We start from the raw sequence: 15,838 nt of genomic DNA on the forward strand, positions 1-15,838 counted from the left end.
GAAAGACTGTATATGTGTATATATATATGTATGTGTGTGTGTGTGTGTGTGTGTGTATAACTGAGTCACTTTGCTGTACAGCAAAAATTAACACAACATTGTAAATCAACTATGTTTCAATAAAATAAATTTTTTAACATCTTTATTGGAGTATAATTGCTTTACAATGGTGTGTTAGTTTCTGCTGTATAACAAAGTGAATCAGCTATACATATACATATATCCCCATATCTCCTCCCTCTTGTGTCTCCCTCCTACCCTCCCTACCCCACCCCTCTAGGTGGTCACAAAGCACCGAGCTGATCTCCCTGTTCTATGTGGATGCTTCCCACTAGCTATCTATTTTACATTGGTAGTGTATATATGTCCATGCCACTCTCTCACTTCTTCCCAGCTTACCCTTCCCCCTCCCTGTGTCCTCAAGTCCATTCTCTACGTCTGCGTCTTTAGGACAGGAATAAAATAAATTTTTTAAAAAAGAAAGAAAAAACTAGTGACACAGAAGAGAGGGGCTAATGAATAACACAAAGTAATGGAGAACGATGAGACCCAGAGCACAGAGGAGGGCTGGACATTATACATGGACAGTTCATCCATATTAACAGAAGAGAGGGTAGAATATAGGTACACACACAGCAAAGAGGGTAAGTGGGGTGGGAAGAGGTTTAGGGAATTCCTGTCTGATTGCTTCATAAGGGGCACTTCAACACTGTGAGAAACAATAAGGGATAAACGAAAGATATTTTCGGAAACATTTACAAATCGCCATCATCATCATCATCATCATCACTAACTTACAGTGTTTAATTTTGGCCAGGTACATGCATGATTTTATTTAGTCTTTACAGCAAGGCTATGAAGAAATACTTATAGTCCCACTTTCTAGATTTGGGAAACCAGGTTTAAAGAGATTAAGAAGTATGACTAGGAAGGTTAAGCAGTCTGAAATCAGGGCACAGCCTGGAACCTGTCACTGCATTAAGCCTCCCCATCCTGCAAAACACACACACATAACCCCGTGTTTGGGTCATGGTGCTATCAGAAAGATACACGGGTAGATTATTCTCTCTATTCTAGAAATAAGAGAAAGATGACCACTTTCCTAAGTTAGTTCTATTTCTCCCTCTTATGTCATTACTGGCTTTGTTTTATTTTTTTTGTCTTCAGGAACTCTGCAAGAAATAAAGCAACTAGCATGTTAAATTTTTTACATATTATTCCCTAATAACACTTTTCAGCTTGGTCCTTTATTACTGTTCTCTCAACATATATATTGGAGTTCCTTGATTATGACCAACTATGTAATAGATATCGCTATAACATCACTTCAGCTTTTGCCTTTCAAAGTGCAGATAATGGGGTTTATTCATGTAAGAAAGGCTCGCTCATTACATGATACTCTGTTCTGGATGCTGAGAGCAACGGGACAGTGAGATCTTGAAAGGACAATTCAAATGTTTAACACTCTAATGAAGAAACTAAACAAAATGTATAATTGGTTCCATAAGGATACCTTAGATAGAATTAATATATTTTATTTCTTAAACCCAGAGAAACCAAGTGATGAGTTGGTACAAATCTGGCTAGATTAAAAAAATTATTAATACTTCCTGTGTCTCCAGAATTGCATTGCCATAGAAAGTTTCATACTCAATTACGAAACCCATATAAACAATTAGAAATACTCAATTAGAAAACCCATAAAAACCAACCCAGTTTAATGTAAGTTTTAACAAAATATATTTCTCGGGCTTCCCTGGTGGCGTAGTGGTTGGGAGTCTACCTCCCGATGCAGGGGACGTGGGTTCGTGCCCCAGTCCGGGAGGATCCCACATGCCGCGGAGCGGCTGGCCCCGTGGGCCGTGGCCGCTGAGCCTGCGCGTTTGGAGCCTGTGCTCCGCGTACCGCAAAAAAAAAAAAAAAAAAAAAAAAAAAAAAAAAAATATATATATATATATATATATATATATATATATATATGTCTCCACACGATTTAAATATATTAGGTTTCCTTAAAGCTGAGGAAGTTCTTTGAAGTACTTAAAGTATTTCTTAGAGTCCAAGGAATATCTCTAAAGCATGTTATAAAATGAGTTACCAATTGAAGACAATTTGGTGGATAAAGGGTCCTTTTAATTTTGTAAATTCAGGGGAAGAAAAACCCCATGCAAAATCTATACACATTCTATTTTCTGATATGTGAGGAACAAAGGTTACAGTCAGCAAGAAAGTGAATATAATTTTAATTATCTTAAGTGGAAACTCCTATGGGAGTTTCAGTGGAAATCCACAAAATGGAAATTATTCTGGGAAAATATCCTAACAGAGAACATTACGGTGTGGAACAATCCCCTAAAGGCCATGGGTTATGCCTGGAAAAAATGCCCTGAGCAATCACAAGTCAAGGCCATCTCCAGGGTATGTTTTCAACCTTCCCATTTCTGAAAATTAACAAATTGTATTCTAGAGGAACACCCAAGGAAATGCCTTTAACTAACTCACTAAATTATTGTAGCTCTAAATAAAGAAATCCCTGCAGCCAGAAGGAATGTAAGGAGGGAATTTAGAAGCAGCATGTGGTGATTTTAGGCCCACAATGACTGTGTCAATCAGAGCTGACACCCAAACAATGAACTTCAGAAAACGACACTGAATGAAATCACTACTGGTCTGAAAACAAAGAACTTTACATAAACATACATCTTATTCACCTTATCTTCTTTAATAGAATGTGTGGCTTTGTAAAAGTACTATTTTAAACAGAGTGCAATGACCCAAAACAATACAGCAGTTACCTTAAGATGTGACTAATAGAAGTATTGTTCTTTTTTAAAAATTTTTGTTTTATTGAAGTATAGTTGATTTACAATGTTGTGTTAGTTTCTGATGTATGTCAAAGTGATTATATATATATATATATATATATACACTTCTTTTTCATATTCTTTTCAGTTTGGTTTATCACAGGATATTGAATATAGTTCCCTGTGCTATTCAGTAGGACCTTGTTGTTTATCCATCCTATATGTAATAGTTTGCATCTGCTAATCCCAAACTCCCAATCCATCCCTCTCTCCCTAGGCAACCACAAGTCTGTTCTCTATGTCTATGAGTCTGCTTCTATTTCATAGATTATTGTTCTTTACTTTTAAATAAGGTATTTTACTCCAATTCTTTTAAGATAAATGAATAAAAATCCTCCTTTTTATTTTGGGTCTCTAAAACCCAAGTCAGCACAAAAACAAATAAATGTATTAACCCATTCACTCCTAAATACACTTATTCATACATGCATACTTTTATATATTCCCCACATCCCCAAATCAGGCTACTTGTGAGAATGTTAAAGAAACAGCAACAATCTTGTAGACTAGAATGTGGGTGAGGTGCCTGGTATGTGGTCTCCTAGGAACAGGTATCCACACCTTCCTAGTGGAATCCCCCATTCTCCTAGAGGAGGTTGGAGGTCTCTCATGATACCTCCAGAACATACAAATATAAGACATCTCCATTCCTGTGGGCCTGGCGTGCTCTTCAGCACCTCTTAAGATGCACCTCCATCATTTTAAATAGGCAGAGATTGCCAGTGGCTAACAAGATTCATAGAGGCCCAGGGCCATTGAGGAGAAAAGAGGATTTTGTACCACTTCCTCCAGAGTTCTATCAATTATTGCTGTTGTTCTGCCTTCCCTGGCTCTCCCCACATTATAGAGCTGTCCTGACATTCCATCTTCTCTGTTTCTTTTCCAGACACTAACCCTTCTGTTTGCTCTAACATTTCTTGCCCATGACACATGCCAGCCCACCCCATGTGACATCCCAACCACAACCTCGCTCCTTGATAAGCAAAACAGAACAACAAAACAACAGGCATTTATTTAAGGAAAACCCTGTACCAGGGACCACACTAAGTATTTTTCATATATTATCGCATTTAATCCTTACAACAAATCTGTAAAGAAATCCCCACTGAGTCAATGTAGAAAATAAGATTCAAAGACATCAAGTCACGTGCCAAGATCAAACAGTTTGAAAGCAGTAGACCCATCATAAGATCTTCCAGGGGTCCATCCAGAGATGGTACTTGAGCAGCTACAATTTTCTATAACCAGCATAAGCAACCAGAAAAACATAAAATAGACAGAGCCCAGATCAGTGTTTCTCAAGTGTGAATTCTGTGCACACTATTTTTAAAAGGCAATCATTTTGCAAGAATTGGAGCTAGAAAATTAGTTCAGGTTTTTATCAAGAGCAAACAGAAGGCCTTCAAAGAACATAGAAATAAGACTGTGCTTTAGGAATTAAGCTAACAAATCATCATGGGGATTCAAGCAAATTCCAATGGGCATCTTGGATGTGGACCAGCTACCTGGATGCAGGACTAGATCCCTGGGAAGGTACTAAAATATTGAACATATTTAAAGAACATGGCAAATCTCAGAGCTGTAAAAAAGGAAATCAGACAAATGTTGTCTGTACCCACTGAATCCTTACAAGAGAGAGAAGTCCAGTAAGGCTAAGATAGATTTCTGCTGTGGAGATGGACATATGGCTGTCTGCGGCTAACACGGGAACACATTCCATTCACATAATGCTCTTCCCTCTAAGAAGGTAGCTCCTTACAGAGCTTAATCACAGAGAAGGAACATGGTACCAGGGCAATGCCAATACCTGTGCCATCTGACAGTGGTCATCTAGTGATAACCACTTTGATCTAGTGATAAAAGCCTTGTGAGCTTGATCAGCCAACAGCCACTGACACATTTCTGAGCTGACATCTTGGCATTCACCAAGACGAACATTATTGAATGGGAGTCATCACAGATTGCATCCTTTGTCTCTGAGTGACTAAAACAACTGAACACACCTTTGCTTGTACATATTTACCTTTTCTCCATCTCTCCCCAGTTCTCCTTTATAACCTGGTAGTCCTCGTGCTCCCTAAATTAACCACAAAATAAAATTCTGTTAGTTATGTGTTTTGGTTCACTAGAAATGGTATTTCTAAAATATGTATATACAGATCACATACTTGTATTCCTGGGGATCCTGGAACACCTGGTGATCCTGCCATTCCCTGATATCCCTGAAGAAGAGGAAACAAGAAGTAATTAATATTTCATCATATTTACACAGAGCAGCCCTCCATTTCAGAATTCATTCCTTCTCACATTTCTCACACCTTATGACTTCACTTCGTGACTGTTTAAGAAACCAAAATAACAAAGTGGCAAAATGCTTAATAAGGAATTCACATCCTTCAGTCTTTAGGAAAAAAGGTCTGAAATATCTCTAACTCAATAAAATTATCCAGAAATGCTTTGATTAAAAGGAAGGCTCTGGGAGGGAAATAGAGAGACAATGTTCACAGTTGCTGGAGCAATGTTCTGCACATTAGAAACATATTCAATGTATTCAAAAGAAAAACATCTAGGATTGGAGGATTAAACAAATGTAATACATTTTTAAACTACCTGATTATGGCCATCCGAGTTAACCTCTGGAATAAACTACACCTGGATGAATATTATTCTTCAAGGTAAGTCTATAACAGCCTTTGGTTTGCCCATTTTAGAAAGTCTACCCCCCGAACATGGCTGTGACATGTCGCCACACCTTCCAAGGCTGAGCCATCTGCTGAGGTCACTTTCATCTCCACTTCTTCCTACACATCCCTCCAGAATCTGGAGCTTTGGTAAAACAGCACAACTTTTTCAGACAGAGGCAAAGTATTCAATCTTCACTCAGCACACGGCAACTAAACTCCAAAACAAACTTGCAGTCCCTCAACATTTATCTAGGTTTACCAGGCTCAATATTGGGTTGACTTGGACCACTTGGCACCTGCAAACATTTACTTCTCTTATCCACATCCCATCTTCCTCGGATCTTACTGTTTGGGTACAGTATTCTGTTGTCAAGAGTTACTTACACAAATCTCATTAATGTTTCCAATAACATCTTCATTCTTGAATCTAAAACCTTCATTTCCATGTGGCTATTCATGGGTGTCTGCATGGATCTTTGTATTCACCCACTCACTTGTCAGTACATTTTTAGCTGTAATTTCAGAAACATCAGAATTCCCTGCTTTTCCAGTCCCATTTTCAAATATTCCTCTTACTATTCTTTGCTAGCTATACTAACAATAATAGCAATACTAATGGTTGTCCCAGAAAGATCAGTCTTAGATTATTGTTTTTCTCCTTTTATATGCACTTGAAGTTCTCATTTTATAAAATGCTCTCAGCTACTCCCAGGATGAGGATGACTATATAATTTCCATAACCAACCATCAGCCTTTCCCCATTCAGTTGTTCACATAATTATGTTTTCTCCTGTATTCCTCAAACTCAAATATTTCTCGAGTCCATTGGCCCCATCCTTAAACATTTTACTTCACTGTGAACGAGTCTCATAAGCAACCTCTTTATACTCCATACAAAAACAACCTGCAATTTTCAAACTCATCATCTGCTCTCTGGGCTGGCACTGTCTCTGTGTCACTGGATTATGCTCCCTTGAGATTAGGGACCAGGTATCATTTATTTCTATATCTCTAGCATTGAACAGAGCATCTGCTACATATTCTGTTAATCAAACGTTGGAAGAATTCACTTCCAAGTCATCCATGCTGCACGCAAGTGTGAAAAAACTCTCTTTCTCCAAGGAATCACGTTTGCTTGAGCTGCTTCCAGTGGCAAATTGAAACTGTTAGTAATACTGCGTGGCTCACGTTCTCAAGATCAGTGAGGAGAAAGAAGAAAGTCAAGCTACACAGTTTGTTCAGCCTGGTATCTCTGCCGGTCTAGTTATCACTGAATCTCCTTCACTCTGGAATCAGATGGGCCTAGAATTGTATTTCAGCTGTCACTGCTAGCAGACGCCTACACAGAACCAGGTTACTTATAAATGCCACCTCCTAGGATGTTCTTTAGATCCTTCAAAACCCATGTGCACCCTCTGGATAGTCCGACATGACTTGAAACATGCTATTGTAACTGGAATAAATAATATAACAATGATTTATATAGTATTTATCATGTTCCAGACTACATATTTCATATATGTTAATTCACTTAATCCTCATAGCCACCCTTTAATGTAGGTTCTACATTATCCCCGTTTGCAGATGAGGAAACTGAGAACTTGCCAAAAGTTGCGTAACTAGTAAGTTGACAGAGCAGGTGGAAATACCTTCTTATCAGAAAATGCATCATGGCACATCCAATCTTAGGATTCTAGAACAATTCATCGGATTCAAGGGAGTCCATTTGCCAGACTGGTTTTAAGTTGGTTAGAATTCTGAAGACCCAGAGGAAAGGAATGTTCATAAAATTCCTCAAAAGAAAGTTACTATGTATCAAAATGGTTGGTCATCAGCAAAGTTCGCATTTAATGAATTATTTTCTTTCACATTTTTTCCAAAAGTTAAGCCAAATGTCGTATCTGCTTTATTACTTTTTTTTTCAGAAAGTTAATCTTTTGTAGAAGATCAAAAGCTGCCATACCGGGCTTCCCTGGTGGTGCAGTGGTTGAGAGTCCGCCTGCCGATGCAGGGGACACGGGTTCGTGCCCCGGTCCGGGAGGATCCCACATGCCGCGGAGCGGCTGGGCCCGTGAGCCATGGCCGCTGAGCCTGCGCGTCTGGAGCCTGTGCTCCACGACGGGAGAGGCCGCGGCAGAGAGGCCCGCGTACCGCAAAAAAAAAAAAAAAGAAGCTGCCATGCCATCTCTCCCCTTCGAAGAAGAAATAAGGGAACGTGTTGCATTTGTTAGAGAGGGCACATCATATTTTAATGGATTAAAGCAATGTGGAGATGCCCCAATGTTCCCAGCTCACCTCTGACTTATAATGTGACCTCAGGCAGACTCATCACATCCCCAAATCCTGGGAGGCAGCACAGTGAAGTGCAAAGGCAATGAAGTTTGAAATTGGAAAAGACCTGGGGCTGAATTTTTCCTCCTCCCTTGACTTTCTGTGGGACTTCGGCTAAGTCATTTTGCCTAGCTAAGCCTCAGTTTCTCACCATAAACTAGGATAATAATACCCACTCTGCTTCTGAAAAGAAATAAATGGAATCGGGTGAAAAAGTCTGGCAGGCATAAGGAACTCAGTAAAGGTGAGCTTCTTTCTTGTCTTCAGACTCAGTGACTATTGTGCAAAGCCATGAGAACACTTCTGCAGAATGTTATTTTGTAGTCTTAATGGCCACCGTTAGAGCATGAAGAATGGCATGGCTGGGCATCACATCATGACAACCTTTCTTCAGAATGCATACAGATCTACTGCTGAACGTGTGAACAAGGTCTCTGTGTATTTTTTAATGGCCCTGTTTGCTTTGTCTTTAGAAGAACTGCAATACAGGAATAATCAATGCTTCCCACACTATAAGAACCAGCTTGTTGTTTTCTTAATGTACGATGAGATGCATTCTTGAAAACTTAGTTGTATCAAGATATTCAATGATTATTTTAGAAGCTAGAGGAAGCGTGATTAGCAACAAAATAAAGAAAAACCAAAACCACATTCAAGCTGGGAGATCCCAGGGCAAATCACCAGAAGAAATTGGATGAAATTCAGAACAACAAATTTTGGACTAAAAATCAGGAAAATAAAGGTTAACGGTGAGGAATATTACAACACAGAACACTTTCCGAGAGGAGCAAAAAATAAAACATTGGTTGACTCATAGCAGGGTACATTAAAACAAGAAAAATGCCCTAAAACAGGAAAAATGATAAGCTTTTTATATAGCTTACTGAGTTTTTCTTTTTCTGAGTATAAAAGTGTCTGTCTTTTCTTGTAGAACTGTAACTTTCACATGATCATTGACCAACTAATCCTGTTCAACATTAATTTTGCCATTTCGCAATTATTAGCAGGCCCAGATACCCACCCTACCCCCAACTGCAAGATTTCTGAGAGTATGTAAGTCTTTTCCATGTTCACACAAAGTCTCTTTGTAAATGAGTCATTTTTAGGAAAAAAATATTCTCGCTGCCAAATTGTAGGGTTGAAGAATACAGAATCAATTTACTTTCTTCCATGATTCAGAGTTCCGATGCTCCAGGAAAGATGTATAGCTTTGAAAAGGAAATTAAGAAAATAAAATCATCAAATGTGCAAAGGTCACAGTCTCTTCTGAGCCCAGTTCTAACCATACCATAAAATATTCTGCCAATCTAAATGTACAGATTTGTTTCAGTAGTGAGGATAGAGTCATTGGTTTCCTTTAAATATTCTAAACTTAAAAAAGAGAATGAAATCTAGAGAAATCTCTTTGGATGTCACTCTCCTTTTTAAAATATAAGAAGGTGATTTAAATTTTATACTATTACATAATTTTCTTCAATGTTTCCCAGAGTTCCAACAGAGTCTCTTATGTACCCAGCCAGGGTAACTAGGTAACCAAAATTAAGTGTATACTTTTAATGTGCACTGTGGATTCCTCTAGGCACTGGCAGAGTTTATAACTCTACACAACTAAATTCTAAGAATATTCATAAATCTGTCTTTCCAGGTATATCTACTACAGAAACTAGTTTGTTTGTCACCTAACCCAACTATGAGTCAAGGAGTTTATAGGCTTTAACTGATTGCTCAAATTATTTGAGTAATAGATCACATGAGTATCTGTAAAATTTCACCTGCACTGAGATCTAAGAAAGAACTGTGATGCCATAACGGTCAAAGGGTAGCAGTCAGGGGAAGCTTCCGGAAGACACAGGCTCAAAGGAACAGTCAAGGAAGCACAGTGCAGCAGAGGGAGCCTTTCAACGTGTCCTGCGGTGTGACGGGATGAGACACATCCACGGAGAAGAAAGAAGAGAGAGAGCATGAGGAAGCAGCCTGCAAAACAGGACCAAAATGGGAGGATGGAGGCTATGCACACAGCATTGTGGGTCTGATGAAGGACTTTGATCTCTATCCAAGCCACTCAATCAGGGGCTCACACAATCAGACTTGAGCTTTGCACATGAAAGGAAAACACTGCCTGCCTTTGACAAATAATCTCTGCAGATACAGTTCTGTTCTCAGATTCACAGATGCAATTAAACTTAGCTAAACTGCCTCATTGTCTGAGTGAAGCTACACTTAAAGTTATACTAAGATTATTTCAAAAGGAGAATGCACAGCTTTTTAAGTTAACTGATACCTTCTTAGTAATTCTTATTTCCCACCCTAAATCTCTATAGTTATGCTTTATGTTCAAAGGATGATGACCAATAGCTAAACCTCATTCTCTCTCTTGCTGTCCTATCTTTTTTCATAGTACTTCCCACCATCTGATATTATTTACGTATTTATTATTTTATAATTATGAATTTATTACCTCTCTCTCCCCAGTGGAATGTGATATTCAAAACAGCAGGATATTTTTTCTGTTTTCTTCACTGCTATAGTCCCTTAGCCTAGAAGAACACCCAACAAATATCTAGTATGTGAGTGGATGAATGAAAGAATAAATAAATAAGCAAATATATAAATATTGAGTCCAACCAGTCACCAGTACCTAGGGCTCTAAAAATAATAGTAGAAACAGCCCTGCATTCATAAAGATTACAATCAAAAGAAGACACAATGTCAGCATGAATTGACCTTTAAAATCACAAGTGCTAGGTGTGCCACCAAACAATTCCTTGAATAATTTAATTAAATATACAGATAGCATTCATATACATGTAATGATTATGTACATATTATTATTATTGTATATACTACCTGTATAAAATATAATGTAATCTATTTACGAGACGCATGACATAAACATGGAAAGATTCATATATAAGATTTACATAAGGGGTGTGTTGAAGAAAAATGAAGTAGCTAATCCACTAAGCTTTGTCTAGGAAAACTTTATAGAAGAGATGAGTTCTAAATAACGTTTTATTAGAGAAAAGGAAGATAAACTGCCCAAGCAGTGGATACTTCATTTGACACAAATGGTCCACATTTTTTTTTTTTTTTTTGTGGTACGCGGGCCCCTCACTGCTGTGACCTCTCCCGTTGTGGAGCACAGACTCCGGATGCACAGACTCAGCGGCCATGGCTCACAGGCCCAGCCGCTCCAAGGCATGTGACATCTTCCCGGACCAGGGCATGAACCCGTGTCCCCTGCATCAGCAGGCGAACTCTCAACCACTGCGCCACCAGGGAAGCCCAATGGTCCACATTTTAATCTATCAGTGAGACGTTCATAGGTGTGTGTGTGTGGGGGGGGGGTTGTTTAATGGCAGCGGAGACAGGGAGACCATAAGCATTTTTGGTAAAGAACCAAGACTGAAGGGAAGTGAGTTCAGGTGGAAACTGTTCTCTCTAGAAGGATGTTTCATATACTGCATAATGAGGCCACTTCCTGTTATTCTTTTTTCCAAGCTACATCATAGCCATTTCTTTGGCCTGTAACCTAATGTATCTCATTTTCCAGGTCCTTCATCTTCGTGGCACTTGGACCCCAAACCCCCACAGCTCTTAAAAGACTGAGTCCACAGTTGGTATCATATTCAGTTCAGAGTCGGGAAAGAGGAAAGCATAAAAATCTTGTCTACTGGGTCCTATTGTTCTATTACTAATTATCCACCCCCCATCAAACTTACTCTACAAGCCTAGTTCTCCTCCCTTTCCTCCTTCTCTCTACCACCATTCTGGAGGATTTTAGAATTTGAGAAGAGCATCTTTGCTGGGATAACACCTGAAGCTCAGTAACTGCCCCCCCGACACCCCGCCGGCTGTCTTCTGAGTTTACTCTCTTCTTCAGAATGAATTCCAGATCCTATGTACTCCTAAAGTGTAGTATCCCAAACCAAATCCAACACTCCAAAAGCAGGATTGCAGTCTTCCATAATACATACATCACATATTACTAACAAGACCAAAAATTGCATCAGACTTTGAGGCCACACATTACATATGTTAATTCCTCTTTTGACAAGGCTAAGTTTAAATACCGCCTCACAGGCAAATATTCTGGTTGAATTTCAGTTTGTTAGAATGGCCATCCTCCAAGTTGACCAGAGCTTTTTGGATCGTCATGTCACCCCAAATGCCAAAATAAATTCCCAAAATGAAATCAAGAATCAAAAATTCTTGAAAATCATATTAAATCAATGAACATAGAGTATCAAATGCTCAAAAAAAGACCACTGGAAGAAACAGCAAGAGAAAATATTTAATTGTGGGGGAATTTTACTTTTCTAAAAATTAAAACCAAATTTGTAAACCAAATAAAGAGAAGAACTATTGACATCTATAGCAAAGGATTCATTATCTTAATGTATAAGAAGTGCATTAATTGAGATGCAAAATACAAGAAAGGACAGTTCACAAAAAGAACTCCCTCTGAATGCCAGACTTCTATCCTCAATCACCCACTTACAATTTCTACTTGAACGTCTAACATAAAAATATGATCTATCCAAAGGCAAACTCCTGACTCCCCTTCCCCGATTTTCTCTACCACATCTCATTGGAGTCACCCTTGACTGCTCTCTTGCAAACTCACATCTGATACATCAGTAAATCCTGGGGGCTCTAACTTCAAAATATCCCCAGAGTGTAGGCAATTCCCTTCCCCTCGCTCCTACCATCCTGACGCCAGTCGCCCTCATCTCATTCCTGGATTATTTCAAGAGCCTCCTGTCCTCATCTCTCTGTTTTTGCCCTCATCGCCCTAACATCTATTTTCAACTCAGAAGTCAGAGTCATTTCTTTTACAAATAAGTTATGTCACATTACAGCTTTATTCAAGACCCTCCCATGGCTCCTGAGTTCACTCCATTTGAAACCAAAGTCAAGTGGTCACAAGGGCCTGAAGGCTCTAGGAGGCCCCTCCTTCCTCCCACCTACCTTACACCTTCATCTCGAGTATGTGCCCCACCTCTCTATGTGTGGTTTGAGAAGGCCCTGTAACTTTGAAATTCCCCATATGTGCTGACTACCACTTCTACAAGGTTTAATCCCCCAGAGAAAATGGGCCCCTTCTGGCATCTCTGGACCATCCAGGGGCACACTGATGGGTGTGGGGATGGAAAGGGGCACTGCATCACTGAGGTTGACCTGCTGACCAGTGCACTCTTGTCTATTGGAAGTAGTGCATGGTCAGGCTTCCTGAGTCAGTTCTTAAGGCCAATATGGAAAATCATCTCCAAAATGCTGAAGCTTGGTCTAGCCCACCTTTCTCTCTTAGCAAATATGACTTTACTGAAATCTTAGAAAATCAGCATTGGAGAGAACCTTCTTATTTTCCAGATGAAAAGACTGAGGCCCATAAAAGCAAACCAACTTTCAAAAGCAAAGAAGAAGGCAAAACAGCCCCAGATCTCTCCAACAACTAGCTGGGGCTTTAGGTTCAGGGAAGTACTTTCCTTCATGAAGAGTAATTAATGACAACAGAAAAGAGATGGAAATGAGCACCATAAAAATACAAACTTCTACAAAATCATAAAATAGTCCTATTATGTTTCTATAAATGGCCTTCTTTAAAAAAAAAAAATCAGTGTCATAGCAGTGCAGTGCCTTTCATAGCTGTACTACTCTGAAGTACCTAACAGGATATATAAATATTTCCTCTGCCTCTTTTTTGATAATGATAAAATAGTAAAATAGTAATATGCTCAGATACTGTGCTGAGAGAAGCTATTTAACTGATAGAGAAATTAGAAAGCAGTGGAAGGATTTGAAAATAGTTCTTTAATTTTGGTTGAAGGCATTTTCCTTATGAAAATTAGTATTTCTCCAGAGTGGAATAATTTCCTATTTAAAGTTTCAGTTGACTTGGCCTGGTTATGTGAAAAAGATTCAAATTACTGATTGAGGGGGGTTGCACAGAGCCAAATCCAAACAAAGCAGAATTCCCTTAGAATTGTTCCATCCAAGTTTCCTTGGCCAGATGGCTTCAATCACCAGCCAGAGGCCCCACCCACACTGCCCCACTCCAGCTGTGCTGGCCCTGGACACACACTAATGACCCTCAGCTGTTCTGGCTCCCAGGCTCACTTACTCTTCCTGCCTGGTCACCTAGCCTCTTATCTCCTGCAGAGGGAAAAAGACAAGGGAAAAGGGAGATATTTAAGAAAAAAGTCATCCCTTTAGGTAAACAGTATTGGGGTAGTGTATCAGTTTCCCACTGCTGATGTAACAAATTACCCCAAACAGAGTGGCTTAACACAGCACATACTTATGTTTCCAGAGGTCAGAAGTTCATAATGGGTCTTAGGGAGCTAAATTCTTGGTGTCACTGGGAGGTTGAATTCCGTCCAGAGGCTCCAGGGGAGAATCTGTCCCTTCCCTTTCCCAGCTTCTAGATGCTGCCTGCATTCCTTGGCTCACAGCTGCTTCCCTCTGATCTCTGCTTCCATCACCCACCACATCTCCTTCTCTGACTGATACTCCTGCCTCCCTCTTATAAGAACCCTTGTGATGACACTGGGCCACTCAGATTAACCAAGAAAATGTCTTCATCTCAAAGTCCCTTTTGCCATGTAAGGTACCATACATATTCACAGGGTTTGGAGTTAGGATGTGGACATTATTCTGTCTACTACAGTAGGTTTCTTCTTTCTCTAACATCAGATATTACCTAATAGCATCTAACATCTAATGTCAGATACTACAGAGCTATATCTATACATACACACACACAAAAACACAAATATACATGTACTGAATGAGATGAGACAATAAGCCTACTATAGCTTAAATGAGAGTCACAGAGTATAATATCCATGATTATTGTATCAAGCTAATTATAACTAATTTCCAGTACTTCATTCATGGCAAAAAGGGCAAACTAGAGCTGATAGCCTGTGGAAGGCACTCACCTCTCAATATTGCCTAGGACTTTGCACCACTAGAAAGACAAAAGCCTAAATAATTTGGCAGTGCTGTCAGGGGAGCTCCGTGTCATCACAAGAGGCCAGCAGGTGACAAGTCGACATGTGAGGTGTCTCTGCTTTGGAGTTGAGACAGCACTGCAGCTGCCAGCAACAGAGAGAGCATGTCCCATGGAAGGGGTCTCCAGGCAGAGGGCTCATCTTCATAAAACCCATCCCCCTCAGTATGATCAGGGCAGAACTCCCCCAGGCCCTCGGGCAGTATCTTCAGCGGGATGAAGGGGTTGCAGTGAGGGAATTCACCAAGGTCACATGACACCTGCAGTTATCGCAAGAAAGGGATGGGTTATAAGAGAAACGACAAGGCAAGTGTTGGCACATAATGGGAGTTGAAGATAAAGGCAAAAGGGGGAGATGCTAGGTTTGGAATCCATTCATTTCATTCAACTCAAATAGAATCAGTCTGATGATAAACTTCTTATCCTTGCACCTAGCAATTTCTGTACTTTTTGGCTTGGCCCTCTAACCCCCATTTGAAGCTTTAACTGCCTAGACTCTTATCCAGGCCACACTTTTCCTCTTGTGACTGGAACCAATGCCCTCTTGCCTACCCAAGGATTTTCTTCCTGTAAATATCCCTTATCTCCCAAATCACCGAATTTTCCCCTTCTGCCTCATTTTCATCATCATATAAACATGTTCTAACATCTCCTATTGTTTCAAAAACCCCTTTATCCCACATCCTCCCCATGCTACTGCTCCAGTTCTCTGTTCCCCATTACATCCCTCAGAAGTATCTATGTTCACTGTTACCATTTTATCTCCAACTGTCTCTCTTGAACCCATTGTTTAATCCTGCTTTTCCCTGAAACCCCATTTATCAAGGTCCCTAATGACCTCTATCAAGCAAATCCAATGGTCTAGGCACAGAGCTCATTTTTATCAACCTCATGGCAGCAGTGACACAATGAATGGCTCCCTTCTTCAAAAGCGTTCTGCACTT

The 15,838-nt window shown here is 39.8% G+C and overlaps 1 protein-coding gene across 1 annotated transcript in view; it reads right to left on the reverse strand.

Moving 5' to 3' along the window:
* COL21A1 (collagen type XXI alpha 1 chain) overlaps window positions 1-15,838 on the reverse strand; it is a 127,612-nt gene that overhangs the window by 74,216 nt on the left and 37,558 nt on the right. Inside the window, exons 10-11 of the mRNA XM_082664712.1 lie at window positions 5,033-5,086; window positions 4,888-4,941 (exon numbers count right to left, since the gene is read on the reverse strand). Of these exons, the coding sequence (XP_082520838.1) occupies window positions 4,888-4,941; window positions 5,033-5,086 (108 nt within the window). The remainder of the gene's footprint in view (window positions 1-4,887; window positions 4,942-5,032; window positions 5,087-15,838) is intronic.

This window comes from Grampus griseus (genome assembly GCF_964374135.1).
Source record: "Grampus griseus genome assembly, chromosome: 10".
NCBI classification, from domain to species: domain Eukaryota; kingdom Metazoa; phylum Chordata; class Mammalia; order Artiodactyla; family Delphinidae; genus Grampus; species Grampus griseus.